General features: G+C 37.9%; 1 protein-coding gene and 1 long non-coding RNA gene across 4 annotated transcripts in view; one reads left to right on the top strand and one right to left on the bottom strand.

Annotated features, from left to right (window-relative positions):
• The window catches only part of LOC132392674 (uncharacterized), a 40,185-nt gene that overhangs the window by 9,821 nt on the left and 12,366 nt on the right, over positions 1–17,998 (bottom strand). Inside the window, exons 3-4 of one of the 2 annotated variants that reach the window (XR_009511618.1) lie at positions 14,576–14,705; positions 6,983–7,136 (exon numbers count right to left, since the gene is read on the bottom strand). This is a non-coding gene — a long non-coding RNA (uncharacterized LOC132392674). The remainder of the gene's footprint in view (positions 1–6,982; positions 7,137–14,575; positions 14,706–17,998) is intronic. The other variant, XR_009511617.1, reaches the window with a different exon arrangement.
• Positions 1–17,998, top strand: part of hibch (3-hydroxyisobutyryl-CoA hydrolase) — a 123,208-nt gene that overhangs the window by 99,326 nt on the left and 5,884 nt on the right. Inside the window, exons 9-13 of one of the 2 annotated variants that reach the window (XM_059966873.1) lie at positions 1,308–1,394; positions 3,836–3,888; positions 7,638–7,719; positions 8,650–8,739; positions 17,643–17,762. In XM_059966873.1, coding sequence (XP_059822856.1) covers positions 1,308–1,394; positions 3,836–3,888; positions 7,638–7,719; positions 8,650–8,739; positions 17,643–17,762 — 432 coding nt within the window. The remainder of the gene's footprint in view (positions 1–1,307; positions 1,395–3,835; positions 3,889–7,637; positions 7,720–8,649; positions 8,740–17,642; positions 17,763–17,998) is intronic. The other variant, XM_059966874.1, reaches the window with a different exon arrangement.

Below are 17,998 nucleotides of genomic sequence, written 5' to 3'. Positions count from 1 at the left end.
GTGCCTCAGGGATCTGTATTGGGTCCAATGTTTTTTGTCATATACATTAATGATCTGGATGTTGGGGTGGTAAATTGGATTAGTAAGTATGCAGATGATACAAACGTAGGTGGCGTTGTGGATAATGAAGTAGGTTTTCAAAGCTTGCAGAGAGATTTAGGCCAGTTAGAAGAGTGGGCTGAACGATGGCAGATGGAGTTTAATGCTAATAAGTGTGAGGTTCTACATTTTGGTAGGAATAATCAAAATAGGACATACATGGTAAATGGTAGGGCATTGAAGAATGTAGTAGAACAGAGTGATCTAGGAATAATGGTGCATAGTTCCCTGAAAGTGGAATCTCATGTGGATAGAGTGGTGAAGAAAGCTTTTGGTATGCTGGCCTTTATAAATCAGAGCATTGAGTATGGGAGTTGGGATGTAATGTTAAAATTGTACAAGGCATTGGTAAGGCTGAATTTGGAGTATTGTGTACAGTTCTGGTCACCGAATTATAGGAAAGATATCAACAAAATAGAGAGAGTACAGAGAAGATTTACTAGAATGTTACCTGGGTTTCAGCACCTAAGTTACAGGGAAAGGCTGAATGAGTTAGGCCTTTATTCTTTGGAGCATAGAAGGTTGAGGGGAGACTTGATAGAGGTATTTAAAATAATGAGGGGGATAGATTGAGTTGACGTGGATTGGCTTTTTCCATTGAGAGTAGGGGAGATTCAAACAAGCGGACATGATTTGAGAGTTAGGGGGCAAAAGTTTAAGGGTAACACGAGGGGGAATTTCTTTACTCAGAGAGTGGTAGCTGTGTGGAATGAGCTTCCAGTAGAAGTGGTAGAGGCAGTTTCGGTATTGTCATTTAAAGTAAAATTGGATAGGTATATGGACAGGAAAGGAATGGAGGGTTATGGGCTGAGTGCGGGCCAGTGGGACTAGTTGAGTGTAAGCGTCGGCACGGACTAGAAGGGCTGAGATGGCCCGTTTCCGTGCTGTAATGGTTATATGGTTAAACAACTATCTGGTTTGGTTTAATACATTATGAACATGTGACTTTAACACATTCTATAATTCCTTTTCCAAATCAATAAATGGTCAGAACTGATCAAATTTCTTAGGAATTTTTACACTCGTGCTTAAGAAGTATTAACTGACTCTTTTGCAAATTAAGGCCATAGTAGGTTATATAATTTGAACTATATTTTGAAGTTCAAGTGAAATTAATTACATAATCTTTTAATATTGTACAAATGAGCAATTATCTGAAATATATCTTCATTTATTTCATAATGTACTGATGTTTAATTTCGTTTAAGATTCCAGCTTTGGAGAAAGATTTGGTATCTCTAAGGTCGCCTTCAAAAAAAGATGTTGCAGATCTGTTAAACTCATATCATTTCAAGGTACAGTACAGTGATCTATGTATATGTCATGAATTAGCCTCACTTGTTGCTTCCATGCTGTTAAATTACGTGTTTAAACATGGAACATAAAACAGTACATTACATTACAGGCCCTTCAGCCCATGATGTTGTGTCGACCTTTTACCCTACTCTAAGATTAACCTCCCACATAGCCTTCACTTTTCCTTCCATGTGCTTATCTAAGAGTCTTTTAAATGTCCCATGTACCGACCTCCATCACCACTCCTACAAGTCCATTCCAGAGACCCACCACTCTCTGTGTAGAAGACCTACCTCGGATTAACCCCTATACTTTCCTCTAATCACCTTAAAATTATGCCCCCTGATATTAGCCTTAGTACATAGTCTAAGGCTGACCACTCTTTATCATCTTGTACACCTCTATCAAGTCACCCCTCATTCTCCTCTAGTTCAAAAAGAATAGCCTTGGCCTGCTTAATCTATCCTGATAAGACATGCTCTCTAATCTAGGCAGCATTCTGGTAAATCTGCTCTGCACCCTCTCTAAAGCTTCCACATCCTTCTCATAATGAGGCAACCAGAACTGAACATAATATTCTGGATGTGATCTAACCGGAATTCTATAGAACTGCAACATTACCTCATGGTTCTTGAGCTCAATCCCCCAATGAATGAAGGCCAACACAGCATACATCTTTTTTAACAACACTTGCATAGCAGGTTTAAGAGACCTGTGGTTGTGGACCCCATAATCTGTTCCACCCCACTGCTAAGAATTCAGCCATTAACCCTTTATTCTGACTTCAGGATTGACCATCCAAAGGTGATAAACTCCATACTTTTCTGAATTGAACTCCATCTGTCACTTCTGAGTCCAGCTCTGCGTCCTATCAATGTCCTTTTATAACCTACAATAACCTACGCTATCCACAAAACCTTCTACCTTCATGACATCTGCAGGCTTACTAGCTTACCCTTGCATTTTCCTCATCCAAGTTCATTTATAAAATTCAAAAACAGCAGGGATCTCAGAACAGATCCATGACAAACAACACTGGTCACTGAACTCCAGGCAAATATGCTCCATCTACTATCACCTTGTGCCTTGTGTGGGCAAGCTAACTGTGAAATCATGCCTGCTGAATGAATCTACTATGTGAATCCTTGTCAGTCACTTACAGTAATCGTATACGCCACATCCACTAGAAACATAGAAAACCTACAGTACAATACAGGCCCTTTGGCCCACAATATTGTGCTGAACATGTACTTACTTTAGAAATTACCTAAGGTTACCCATAGCCCTCTATTTTTCTAAGCTCCATGTACCTATCCAAGAGTCTCTTAAAAGATCCTATCGTATCCAACTTCACCACCGTTGCTTGCACCCCATTCTATGCACTCACCGTGTAAAGAAAAACTTACCCCTGACCTCCTCTGTGTCTGCTTCCAAGCACCTTAAACCTGTGCCCTCTTGTGCTAGCCATTTCAGCCCTGGGAAAAAGCCTCTGACTATCCACACGATCAATGGCACTCATCATCTTATACACCTCTTTCAGTTCACTCAACCTATTCTCATAAGACATGCTCCCCAATCCAGGAAGCATCCTTGTAAACCTCCTCTGCACCCTTTCTATGGCTTCCACATCCTTCCTGTAGTGAGGCGACCAGAACTGAGCACAGTACTCCAAGTGGGGTCTGACCAGGGTCCTATATAGCTGTAACATTACCTCTCGGCTCTTACACTCAATCCCATGGTAGATGAAGGCCAATGCACTGTATGCTTTCTTAACCACAGAGTCAACCTGCGCAGCAGCTCTGAGTGTCCTGTGGACTCAGACTCCAAGATTCCTCTGATCCTCCACACCACCAAGAGTCTTACTGTTAATACTATTTTCTACCTTCATGTTTGATCTACCTCCATCACTTCCTCAAAGAATTTAACCTGGATTATATCCCGTCTAGCCCCAGTATGTATCTGTCTTAATATTATTCAAACTTTCCAGTAAATCCTCTTTCTTAATGCTGACATGTTCTAGCATATCAGCCTGTTTCACACTGTCCTCACAATTGTCAAGGTCTCTCCCCCGGTGAATACTAAAGCAAAGTATTCATTAAGGACCTCTCCTACCTCCTTTCACCCTACCATCCTTTATCAGATTCAATAGGACAATCTTCCAGAACCCCATGCAAGTGATGTGGTATGTCTAAAGTAAATTAGGAAAAAATATTGCCAATATATGTAAGTATTATATTTAAAATAAATAGTTGGTGGTATGCTATTCCTTTTTCATAGAAAACTGCAGAATAGCAGTACTGCAAATGGCAATATTTGTGATATTATTGTAAATTGATCTTCTGATACTTCAAACTTAAATTAACAATCAACTTAAAGCAGTTGTGTAGCCATGGAAAGATAAAGAAGTGGAGATGTTTATTTTCCCTTTTTCTTCTAACAGTGCAAAGCTGATGATAAATTTACCCTAGTGGATCACATGGACAAGATTAATAGGTACTGTACTATCTGGGATGGAGCATTAGTATAGACAAAGGAAAATGTCATAGTTGACACGTATTATTCACATCACTCCAACAATTCAATGAGCCTGTTAACTGTAAATTGAGTTTCTGCATATTAAGCAGTTAATGCATGAGCAATTTAGTGAAAATAATCATTTTATATATGTACATTCAATGCTTTATGCAAGCACTGCTTTCCTAATAAATGTAGTCCTGAAAACACAAGAAACTCCAAATGCTGGAGTTTGGAGTTCAAAACAAAATTATAGAGGAACTCAGCAGATCAGGCAGCATCTGTGGAAAGTAATGGACAGTCGACATTCCAGGTCAAGATCCTTTCTTCTGGCCATCATCTAAATATTAATATTCAATACTGACAAATGGATTTTACATGTGAATGTTCAGATCAATAATTTAAGAAACATAGATTTAAAATTACATTACTGAGTTAGTGATAAATTGAGTTTATCCTTTCCATTTTTGTCAGCTCTTCTTACTACATACACCCTCTCCATCCCCTAGCAAATGGTTTCATTCTCAGTGCAATGTAATGTAAATATCACAAATAAAGCAATGTAAACTCTCCCAAGCCCGATAAAACAATTACAGCACGGAAACAGGCCATCTTGGCCCTTCTAGTCCGTGCCGAACGCTTACTCTCACCTAGTCTCTCCGACCTGCATTCAGCCCATAACCCTCCATTCCTTTCCTGTCCATATACCTATCTAATTTTACTTTAAATGACAATATCAAACCTGCCTCTACCACTTCTACTGGAAGCTCGTTCCACACAGCTACCACTCTCTGAGTAAAGAAGTTCCCCCTCATGTTACCCCTAAACTTTTGCCCACTAACTCTCAACTCATGTCCTCTTGTTTGAATCTCCTCTACTCTCAATGGAAAAAGCCTATCCACATCAACTCTATCTACCCCCCCTCATAATTTTAAATACCTCTATCAAGTCCCCCCTCAACCTTCTACGCTCCAAAGAATAAAGACCTAACTTGTTCAACCTTTCTCTGTAACTTAGGTGCTGAAACCCTGGTAACATTCTAGTAAATCTTCTCGGTACTCTCTCTATTTTGTTTACATCTTTCCTATAATTCGTTGACCAGAACTATACACAGTACTCCAAATTTGGTCTTACCAATTTCTTGTACAATTTTAACATTACATCCCAACTCCTATACTCAATGCTCTGATATATAAAGGCCAGCATACCAAAAGCTTTCTTCACCACCCTATCTACATGAGATTCCACCTTCAGGGAACTATGCACATTATTTCTAGATCACTCTGTTCTACTGCATTCCTCAATGCCCTACCATTTACCATGTATGTCCTATTTTGATCAGTCCTACCAAAATGTAGCACTTCACACATCAGCACTAAACTCCATCTGCCATCTTTCAGCCCACTCTTCTAACTGGCCTAAATCTCTCTGCAAGCTTTGAAAACCTACTTCATTATCCACAATGCCACCTATCTTAGTATCATCTGCATACTTACTAATCCAATTTACCACCCCATTATCCAGATCATTAATGTATATGACAAACAACATTGGACCCAGTACAGATCCCTGAGGCACACCACTAGTCACCGGCCTCCAACCTGACAAACAGTTATCCACCACTACTCTCAGGCATCTCCCATCCAGCCACTGTTGAATCCATTTTACTACTTCAATATTAATACCTAATGATTGAACCTTCCTAACTAACCTTCTGTGTGGAACCTTGTCAAAGGTCTTACTGATACTGCAAGAAACATATTTATATATACAAATTTATCTAAGCTATTTTGCTGAGGAGATAGGAATTGTCTTTCATCCCAACTCCCATCTCCAAAAGTGATTATTGTACATTCTGTTAAAATGGCCTGAATCAGAGCTCAAATGATTGACATATTGGAAGATTTCTATAGGTTGATTATGATAAAGATGCCATGAATTGTTAGCATGAGATATCTAGAAAATTCTGGGTTTATTTCTTGATTTTTGCTGAATTAGCTGGCTGTGATTAGAATCAATCAATAGGCCAAATTTGGGAGTAAAAAACCAATCACGTTTCTTTAAGAATTGGGTTGTGATATCTTTTTAAAAAGTAATCAAAAGTAAGAGCTAAATTCTCAATTCACAGTGGAATATTGTGTATTGTGGTAATTAGGCTATCAGTTAACCAGGGCTGCCATTTACTTTGGACAACTCTTAAAGACCAAAAACTAATTGAGAAAATAGCTAGGATTTCCTCTTTTTTTTTAGGACATTATGCTGCGTAATTGGGGCAGGAGACTGTTGCCGAACTTCCTAACTATCTTCAGCTGTCTGCACTTGCATGGCTGTTAGACACTACACCATGCTTACAGCAAACAGTTTTTAAATAGTGTCAGTTGTTTGTGTTTATGTTCAAAAAGCAGTGATTTTTGTCATTAACAGTTGGTGAGAAAAATCAGTAAAGGCAATTCAGAACTGGTTGCTCACCATGGTTTCAAACATTGGGACTTGGAGATGCCAGAAACAGCTGGAAGTGAAAATGAAATGATTTCATTACTTCAGCAAGTTAGGAACTGTGAAGAATTTGAAGGTATCAACAATCATCTTGATTGTTACAATGAAAATGAAGATTTAGAGAATGTTATCAACTAAAGCATTGTATGAAGGCAGCCCTTTACCTGCACTAGGTGCCTGTGTTGATGTTGTTCACTTACAGTCAATCAAAAGAAACTGTTAGGTGCTATTACACAGTTTTATAGTGCTGTAGAGGTATTGGTCATGTTCTAATTTATTATATATTTAAATGAAATACAATATGTGTTACTCAGTTAAACGATAGTTTGTCTTTTTTATACCTTACTAACAATCTCCAAGAAACCTCAGCTAATACGGGCAGCCGCTTAACTTGGCCAAAACGTACTCATCTCGCTGTGTCCCAATTAACTGGAATCCACCGTACTTAGTGCAGCCTGACTGTGGATCAAATTTAAACATTATTAAAAGTATCTGTAATTCCAATGATCCACAACATACCAGTCTTGTATTTAAAAAATCATGAATAAACATGGGTTAATTTTCAAACAGTACACACCATTCTGGCTGGCTGGTGGCATAGTGGCATCAGTGCCGGGCTTCGGAGCGAAGGCTCCTAAGTTTGAATCCAGCTGGCTCCCTTGCACGCTCTCCATCCGTGTTGGGTTGTGCGTTGAGCTAGCAACTTGGCCTTGTAAAAATAAGAAAGCCTGCTAAAAAAGAAAGGCATCCTGATGACTCCACTCAGATTTAAGGGCTTTCTTCTTCTCGTTACACACCATTCTGACTTCCAAACCCTTATGGTCTGAACTTCAGCAGGCAGAGTCTAAGTATAGTTATTTAATTTCTGGGTATGTTGAGAGAACAGCATGTTTAAATTCCTTGCATTTACCATCAGAAAACCTATTCCTTCTGCTGTAATAAAGTACTCATCTGGAGACATTATTTTCAGATTCTTTTGATTTTTTTTTGCTTTATGTTAACTACTCATGCATGCTATTATTGTTTTTGAAATTTTCTATGATCTTAGTGCAGAGATTTTGACACTACAGGGTGATTCACAGATTCATAGCTGGCAAGGTTACAAGTTGGCCAAGTTCCCAAGATTATTTGTAGTGATAAAATAATTGCCCATGTAGCATGTCTACTCAGTACTATTAAGTCATTTACCATTTTTTAAAATGGTTTCTAAGTGTATGCATTCTGTTTTACAGGCTGTTTAAAACCAACAGTGTGGAAGAAATAATGGAAAATCTGATACAAGATGGAAGTCCATTTGCACTTCAGCACTTGGAGGTACAGTACATTATATAAGTAAAGAGCTGAACTTGAGAGATGTTACACTAGCAAGAACCAGAGGAGTCTTACTGATCCTTCTGTAATTTAAAATCAGCATTGATCCATAAGGCATTCGTTTGGAGATTTTGCTGGACAAAGATCACTGGATCGGAACTATAACATAAATATAACCATATACCTTTCAATATTTGCTTCAATGTCTATTTCAAAATTAAAAGATTAAATAATTGTTGGCCAACTGCGCAATCAATTCCTCTCTGTCTGTGCAATCTGATCTTCTTCATACTGAAATATGTGTCCATCTTTCTCAGGCTTAATGCATATTTTCCATTTACAATTCTAGACAGTTGGCATGAGTTCAGTCACTGGATGGCCTCGTTGCTAAGCCAGATCCTATTAGAGTTATAATCAGTTGCAGGAGCTCTGTGGAACTGCATGAGGGTTTCAGCCTGAAATGTCAGCAGTTATTTCCCCTTCTCCTCCCCCCAGCAAAGGTGTTGTTCAACCTGCTGAATTCCTCCAGCAGATAGTTTGTTGCTTCAGGTTCCAGCATCTGCAGCTTATTGTGTCTTCTATTAAAGATAGTTATGTGACAGAGAAATAACAGCAGCTAGAATTTTATCATGGGAACCTAGCTGCATCCCAATATTCATTGTAGTTTTGTTGCTTTTGCCTCAAGATACTTCACTAGTGCCTCAGCCTTATCCTAAGTATTTGATTGTTATGTTGTGCCAAAGCTGAAGATGGGTTATATTACTTGGTCTTATCTTCTAATTTTTTGAAAATTCTAATTAGTTGTCTGTTTTTCACTGCTGTTTGCCACTGGATATGATGGGAAAACACAGCTTGTCATCTTAGTCTGTAGCCAGCTACTCCTTTGCATACATTGTTCAAAAAGCTGAGAATATTATTTTACCATTTTAATAGGATCCATCTGCTGACAGAAGCCTCGATCATCCATTTCATGCTGTTGTTTTCAGTGCACTTACCACCAGTTTCCTCATAAGGACAGATCAAGTAAGGATAAATTGCATCTAGATCATCTTGAATTTCTGTATAGGTAGTCTTTTAGTCTAGGTTTTAAAATAGTGCACTGAAAGCAGGTCTTGCTCTTTAATCTGACTGTTGCTTTTAGGCAATTAATCACTATTTCAAGGTAATCCTAATTATTTCTCCTGCAGGTCTTTAATTGAACTTTATATATCAAGCTGAAAATTTTGAGTGCAAGGATACTAACTGCAACATTTTGAAAATCTTTTTTTAAATGTTTAACAATACTTCACTACTGTACCCTAATTTACTTACTTTATCACAGAAGGCGGTTACAGAAATAATTGAACTAGAAAATAATTTGATAAACTATTTGTGACATTTTTAAGTAATTTAAAATTGATAACTCACTGGGATTTAAGATGGATTTATTTTTAAACCACAGTCATTTTAAAAGAAACAGTTTAAGATTCTGCCCAACTGTGCTGGTTCATGATAGATTTAGTGTTGATAAAATACAAGAAAGTTTGCAAATACAGAGGAGAGAAAAAACACTTTTCAAAGTGGGTTTCCTCCAGGAAAGCCAATTATGCAGCATTCAAAAGCCCAATGCTGTATTTTACCACCTTAACATGATTCAAGCACAATGTTTGCCACATCTTTTAGGGCTTAGCCGTTCTGGTTACAACTGGTCTTATTTTGTGTTGTTTCTCTCAATCTTCTGCCAGGTGATACTTAATTTGACAATGTACTGTTTCAGCTCAACTTACATTTTTGCAGTATAATTTCTGTAGTCAAGTGTTTCAGCTCATCTTTTAAACAGAAGATTTCAGGGACTTTGGAACCAGTTTGAGAATCTTCAGGGCCAAACCCATTCAGCCTTACGTTATCATCAACCAATTCTCCCAACTTGGTATGCCAGTGCCCAGCTAATCTCTTATATAGCTTCAGACGACTCTCTAGTCATTGGAAAGATGTTGCTAATCAACTCGTATATTAAGTTGGGGGAGACTTACACAAATTCCAACCTAGTGAACATTGCCAGGAAAATATTGAGAGCTATATTGAACCTGGCAGACAAGGCTGAAAAGGGAAACACAGAAAGCAACATGAATGAAGTTTTTGAACTAAAAAAGTAAATTTTCTGTCCTTCTGATTTCTGGTAAAATAGGAATTAATTTCACAGAGCTGTCAAGCCATTAATAATTAGAATTATACAATAATTTGAATCTCTACTTATTATGGCTATATTGTTTAATGACATATAGACAATCTCCAAATAAACTAAGTGATGAATGGAGTGAATAAAGAATAGTCTAATCCTTTTGAGTTTATTTTACATTTAATTCATCAGTTACTTAAACATAGTGGCTTGGAACTTGGAGCTAAAAAGGAAACGATGGCACTTAGCAGTGATTTTGAAGAACATTGCCTACAATGATCTTGGTGCCATGGTCTTCTCCTTTACGATTATTGGATGTCAGATTAAAGTTTTCTCATAGTAGAGTGTAATTAGTCAGTGGAACAGCCAGCTAAAGCAAAAGAGGAAGTAAAAGATAATTTTGAGTATTATTTTAGGTGTCTTACAGAGTACAAATAAGGATCAGAAACATAACGGGTATCCAAGAGATCCTAAATATTACAGATTTTTGAAAACTGTTACTACATTTAGCTGTCATATCTCATCAAAACAAATCAACTTACAAAATAGCACCTTATTTTCAGTGTCCTTTAAAGTGTAAATAGGGTGGGGGAAATAGTATTTCAACAACAACTTGCATTTATGCAGCATCATTTCTTTAGTAAAACATCGCCATTCATCCTGTGGAAAGATAATTTCAGGGCTACAAAGTTAGTTCGAGAATTATTTGCTGCATTTATTTATTTTGTCAATTTTCTTATTTTTAGAAATCAGTTTGGAGAAGTTTGCACAACAGCATCCATGTTAAGGCGCTTTCACACAAACCCTTAACTCATCTCTCTTTTCACAGATGCTGCCTGACCTGCTGAGTGTTTCCTTCATGTTCTGTTTTTATTTCAAATTCCAGGATTTGCAGATTTTTGGGTCTAATTTACAATGAGAAAGAGTAAAAAATGGGGGACAGCTTATTCTAGATTTCCTTATGTCATTATGCATGAGCCTGATCCAAGCGCTGCTGAACTGTTTCACGGTGTAAAGGTGCCAAGTACTGACTGCAAATCCTAAGTCATTTCAATATCATGAGACTTCTGTTCAGATCTCTGAATGATTGATCAGGGATATAAATTCAATTCCCACCACGACACTGGGAAATTTAAATTCAGGTGAGTAAGTGTATCAATAATGTTGAATATCAAACGGATTTTTGTCAGAACTACGATGATAAAATTCCCCAAATCCTTGGATACTCATCCACTTTGGACTGCATCCAGCAGACCCAGTTGTGTACTCTTGCAGGTGGCCATGGAAGGAAATTATATTTTTCAGGAGACATTTAGGATGCAGCTTGATTTTGACAGCAGTGTTCATATCCCATGAATAGAAAAAAATACAGCAATACCTTCCAGGGTGCCTCACAAGGAGTATTGTCATCAAAATTAGATACTGAGCTTACAAGGACGTATCTGAGTATGTGACCAGAAGATTGAAAGATGCAGTGGCTTTCATGGAGGATAATAGAAGAAAAGAGAGAAAGAAAAAGGTGTACGAAGGAGATTTCAGAGTTCATGGCCTTGGCAACTGGAGGCATGGTAACCAGTGGTACAGAAATTATATTAATAATTGATCAATAGACTGGAAATTGTAATGGTGCAGAATCCAATGGAAAACTGCAAAAAACTTCAGAAATAAAGAAGTGAAGCCGTAGAATAATTTGAAATACAGATGAGAATATTGAAACTGTTGTCCCTTGGTTAGGGGCTGTTCTGGATCAGTTAGTGCAGGAATGATGGGACCTTGGTTTGCTGAGAGTTAGAATGTGATGTAATCACATGTTTATGGAGAGTAAAATAAAAGATTGGCAGTGAATGATTAAAAAATTGTCTCAAGGTAGGAATCAGTTAAGCTTACAGCAGGTATTGAATCAGATAGTGGAGACACAAGAAACAAGATGTTGTAAATTGGAGCAACAAATAATCTGCTGGATGAGCAGCAGATAAAGCAGCATCTGTGGGAGGAAAGGATTATTTATCCAACATATCAACTATTCCTTTCACAGATGCTACTTGATCACTCATTGTAGAGTCAGGTAATATAGCAGATTTTAAATGGGTTTTTTAATGGTGCATATGTGTGGTCTGGAGATTATCTTGGAGTCAATCATGACTCCAAGGTAGGAAGCATTCTATTATGTTATTCTCCATCTGACAGATGCTTAATTCAGCAATAGAGGTGGTAGGTGGGCAATGGAAATTGTGTCTGGGGTAGAAAATAGCGGCTTTGGCTTGTCATTTCCATCAGAAAGAATGGAAGACAATTTAACTCAACCGGTACTCCTGTCAAATGAGACAACTGGCAGTTTAAAGATGGGATAGGTCAAGAAAAGTGATGAGGTTTTCAAAAAATATCTGAAAGTGGATTCTTTATTTTGGATGTTGTTCCGTAATGGTGTCACATAAAATGGAAGGAGGCCAAGAGTGAACCCAGAGGTCAGTGAAGAGATAGGGAAGGCAGAAAAACATGGAAAGAGAAGTCTTTGCTATATTGGTCACTAATGTTCTCTTGCTGTGACTGAACAGTTAAATGTTGAAGTATTGTTTGCATGATTTGTCTTTTCTCCCTTTCTCTGTGCATCAGGTGTTGTCCTTTATTTTAATTTTTTTAATTAGGTTCTTTCAGGTTTCTTGCTTTGTGGCTGCCTGCAAGCAAACAAGTCTCAAGGTTGTATAGTTTTTACATTCTTTTGAAATATGGTCTCACCCATTTGGATGCTAGTGAGGATGCTTTCAGAAAAGGAATTCTGGTCAGCCATGTTAAAGATTTAAGAAGAAGGCAGAACATAGGCCATCCTGCTTTTTTGTAACGAGCACCACATTTCTATCTGTGCGTCGTTGGTTTATCATGCTTTTCAAACCCTGCACTTGTAAAACACAGCCTGAATACTAAACTACTGTGCAAGCCCTGGTATTCTACTGAAGTTCAATATGGGTTATTGAAACTTGAATTGGAAGTGCTAGATGTGGGTTTTCATTTATAGTGCTCTGGCTGGTCCAAAGGAGCTACCTTGGGCAGTTGGTTAATTAGGGCAGCTCTTAAAGAATGAAAACTAATGAAGAAAATAGCTGAGGTTCACTTCATTTATTTGGGACACTATACCACTTAGTTGTGACAGGAGACTGTTGCTGAACTGTTTCTAACTAGCATCGGTCACATGCAGTTGCATGGCTTTAGACACGACACCGTGTTAAGAAAAATAGCATCAGTTACGCTTGTGTGTGTTCAAAAAGCAGTGATTTTTGATGCTGGTAGTTGGCGAGAAATCAGCAGGAAGACAATTCAGAACTGCTTTGCTCATTCTGATTTCAAGTATTTAGGTTGCTGTTGCCAGAATTGATCACGAGTGAAAATATAATGATTTCACTACTTCAACAAGTTAGGGACTGCAAGTTAGAGTTTGAAGGTACCAACAATCATCTTGAATGCTGCAATGAAAATGAAGATTTGTAGGATACATTCGTCACAAGCATTGTATGAAGGAAGTCATTATCTGTACCAGATATCTGCGCTGATTTTGTTCATTTACAGCCAATCAAAAGAAAACAGCAGTGTAAGTGGGATGAATTCCTCTGTCAATAATTATTAGTAACTAATACAAGATTTTGTAATGCACAATAGTATTGATAGTGTTCTAGTTTGTTCTGTATTTTATTTAAATCATTTGTTACTCAAACAGTAGTTTGCCTTTTTTTTAATGATTTCCATGAAACTTTGACTAATTAGGGCAACCACTTAATTGGGCCAAAATGTACTGATCTGGATGGGTCCCAATTAACAGGAATTCACTGTATAAAATGCATGGTCAGTTCTCAAAACAATACATATTTGTTGACTGAGTTACATAGTTAGAGTTAGTGACATGGCAAGCATTGTGTGCGCTGTCTGCAGGAACAGGATCGTACTTGAATATGAACACTTGAAAGAAGATTATGTGTGTGATGTGACGTAATTCTCTATGTCCGTGATAAAACTCTGTATCGTATAAAATGATCTTCCTGCTCCCACCCTGATGAATTATCAGTATGTAACATTTTTAATAGTGAGGGAAATATTCTTTGATTTGGAATCTGTTCTCATGTTCATTTGATATTAGAGAGGATGCTGTTACAAATATTGTAGATGATAAGGTGGCATTAATTGAAATGCTATGCCAAATTGTGACATTAAATTCAATAGATCCGTTGACTTGTAAGTTAGTAATCAGAAAAGATGATGCATTGATGTTAAAATATGTTGATTATTAATGTTCTTCAGCGATAGAATATAATGCCACCCACGCACAGCTGGTCTCCATATGATTGTAGTCTGTATAAGTTAATCTTTTGAGTTAACTGAATTACTGTGATACAATTCCCTTCCAAAAGTGATTGCCTTCAGAGTAGTTCCACAGCATCTCAATATAAATTACCTGCTCTGCTGCCAATGCAGGACTTATTTGATGATCCAGTTTCAAAATCAGAGTCAATTTTGACAAATAGTCACCCAGCAGTGACAATAAATGAGATCTTGTCTCTATTTCCCAGAACAAATGCCAATATTTCAGAAGCTTAAAAAAATCTCTTCCCAATAAACGTTACACTGCTGTGCTCATTGATCTGGCAAATTTTATAAAGTAGATATTGTGTCATTATTCATACGTATAAAGATAGAGACAGTATTTATACATACTTATGGCCAAACAGTTCAATGGTTTTCTTCAGTCATCACTGTCCCCTTTAGAAAATCACTCAAAGAACTGTGAACTGATGTACATTTCCAGATTGTGGTTCAATCTGACGGCAAATTTGGTTGGTCATACCTAGAAACAATGCAGCAAGGCAGGTTTTCATAACCTGTCATCAGCAACCAGTGGTTTACAGATATTTAAAAAGAATCTTTAAGTTACTGTTTGAAGAAGTTAAAATAACAAAGGAGTCTTTCTGTCTATCTACAATCCCTGTACCAGTTTCAGTCAGTGACCTTTACAAACAGGACAGAGATGAAGAGTGATATTCCTTATAAATTGCTGTTACACCCATACTTGGCTTGTTCATGGAGTTTATGACAATGACTGGGTGGAATAATGTGGTTACACAGATGCTTGGAGTTATCTCATATTTCTCTCTTCAGAATGTGGAAGCAATTCAGAAACTAAACAAGCTCATTTTAAGTATAATGTCAGGAGATCGGGTAAATTCATTTGGCATATACTAACCTTGCCAAAAAGTAATTGGGAATCATGTTTCTTATCCCTGATATATGCTCAGTGGCCACCTTATTAGCTACAGGAGTGGAACCCGGTGTGGTCTTCTGCTGAACCCATCCATTTCAAAGTTCGACATGTTGTGCGTTCAGAGTTGCTGCTTTGCACGTTACTGTTGTAATGCATGGTTATTTGAGTTGCTCTCACCTTCCTGTCAGCCTGAACCAGTCTGGTCATCCTCTGATCATTCTCATTAACAAGTTATTTTCACCCACAGAACTGACACACACTTTTTTGTGTTTCTCACACCATTTTTTTTGTAAACTCTAGAGACTACTGTCATAAAAATCCAAGGAGATCAGCTGTTTGAGATACTCAAAGCACGCTGTCTGGTACTAACAATCACTGCATGGTCAAAGTCACTTAGAACATATTTCTTCCCCATTCTGTTGTTTGGTCTGAACAACAAATGAACCTCGACCACATCCATCTGTTTTTATATCTTGAGTTTCTGCCACATGATTGGCTGATCAGATATTAGCATTAGCAGGCAGATGTAACTAATAAAATGGTCACTGAGTGTAAGTTGTGGAATTACCTCTAGTGGCAGCTTCATTCATACAGTTGCCCAAGAAGAGTGTAGTGACCTGCCTCAATGACCCATCACCCAGTTGCACTTACGTTACCAGTGATAAAGTGTTTTGAGAAGTTGATGGTGAAGCATATCAGCTCCTATCAGAGTGGCAACTTGGATCCACTCTAGTTTGCCTACCAGAGCAATAAGTCTACAGCAGATACCATCTCATTGGCTCTTTACACAACCCAGGAACATCAGGACAGCAAAGATGCATACACTAAGATGATTACAACTCAGCAGTTAATACGATCATCCCCTCAAAACTAATCAGTAAACTTCAAGATCTGGGCCTCAAGACTATCTTGTGCAATTGGATCCTGGATTTCCTCACTTGCAGACCCCAGTCATTTCCAATCGGCAAACACATCTCCACAATCTCTATCAACACAGGTGCACCACAAGGCTGTGTGCTTAGCCCCCTGCTCTACATGCTTTACACACCTGACTGTGTGGCTAAGCACTGCTGCAACACCATATTCAAGTTTGCTGCTATTGTAACTATTATGTATGTTTTTTTTTCATATGTAATGGAATGTGTATGTTGGTAATTTCTTTATCAATATATCATCTGTATTCTGTCCATATTACTAATATTAATAAAAAGATTTAGAAAGAAAGTAAGTTTGCTGCTGACACTACTGTTGTGGGCCATATCAAAGGTGGTGATAAGTCAGCAAACGGGAGAGATTGAAAATCTGGGTGAGTGGTGTAATAACAATACCCTTCAGTCAATGTACGCAAGGCCAAGGAACTAATTATAGACTTGAGGGAAACCAGAGGTCCATGAGCTGGTCCTCATCGGAGGATCAGAGGTAGAGAGGGTCAGTAACTTTAAATCCCAGGGTGTTATTATCTCAGAAGACCTGTCCTGGACCCATCATTATAAATGTAATTGCAACGAAAGCACGAAAATGCCTCTACATAGGAGTCTGCAGACCTTTGGCATGACATCAAAAACTTTGACAATTGTCTATAGATATGTAGTGGAGAGTGTACTGACTGTCTGCATCACCACCCGGAAAAGCTGCACCAATGCCGTTGAACGGAAAATCCTACTAAAGGTAGTGGATTCATCCCAGTACATCATGGGTAAAGCCCTCCTAACCATTGAGCACATCTCCATGAAACACTGTTGTAGGAAAACAGCATCCATAATCAAAGATCCTCACCACCTTGGGCGTGGTTTTTTTTTCTCACTGCTGCCATCAGGTAGAAAGTACAAGAGCCTTGGGACTTGCACCACCAGGTTCAAGAACAGTAACTACCCTTCAACCATCAGGCTCTTGAACAAAAGGGAATAGCTACACTCATCTATTGAGATGTTCACACAGCCAATGATCTCACTTTATGGACTCTTATTATTTCATACTCCCGTTATTTATTGCTATTTATTTATATTTACATTTGCACAGTTTGTTGTATTCTACACTGTATTTGTTTTTTCATTGATCCTGTTGTAGTTACTATTCTATAGATTTGTTGAGTATGCCCACAGGAAAAATCTCAGGATTGTATTTAGTGGCATATATGTACTTCGATAATAAAATTTACTTTGAACTTTGATGAGGAGAGTTGTGTCTGTGATGGCACCCTTTGCAGCCTATTTTGATCCAATGCTTTGGGTCCTCCATAACCAGGCAGTGATGTAAACAACACACACAAGATGCTGGTGGAATGCAGCAGGCCAGGCAGCATCTTTAGGAAGAAGTACTTCTTCCTATAGATGCTGCCTGGCCTGCTGTGTTCCACCAGCATTGTGTGTGTGTTGCTTGAATTTCCAGCATCTGCAGATTTCCTAGTGATGTAAACAGAATGTTCTCTGTAAATTTCCTCTGTAAATGCAAATAGCATTTCAATAACTCATAATATTTATTCAGATGCTCAGTAGTTTAATACTTTTGTCATTTTATCTCCAGATTTTGAAGAAAATGTCTCCTACATCCATGAAGATCACTTTTCAGCAGCTCGAAGAGGGAGCTAGGAAGAACTTGTCAGAAGTTTTAATAATGGAGTACAGACTTAGCCAAGCTTGCATGGTGAGTCAGTGACACAGACTAAATCCTGTCATAGAGAGTGTAGCACTTTTTTAATATTTTAAATTGCATTAGAAATCTAAGGTGTTATAATTTAATGTTGGAGGAAGAATTTGAAATGGTGGGGCAATGTTCAATTCATGTTCAATTTTCACTATCAATGGAAATGGGAATTTTAAATAAAAACATAAGAAATGTGGACATCATTGCAGCATAGCAATTAGTGTGACACTCTTAAA

The sequence above is a fragment of the Hypanus sabinus genome, chromosome 4 (genome assembly GCF_030144855.1).
Source record: "Hypanus sabinus isolate sHypSab1 chromosome 4, sHypSab1.hap1, whole genome shotgun sequence".
In the NCBI taxonomy this organism is placed as follows: domain Eukaryota; kingdom Metazoa; phylum Chordata; class Chondrichthyes; order Myliobatiformes; family Dasyatidae; genus Hypanus; species Hypanus sabinus.
Note: the sequence above shows the minus strand (reverse complement) of the source record. Positions and strands in the feature narration are given on the sequence as shown.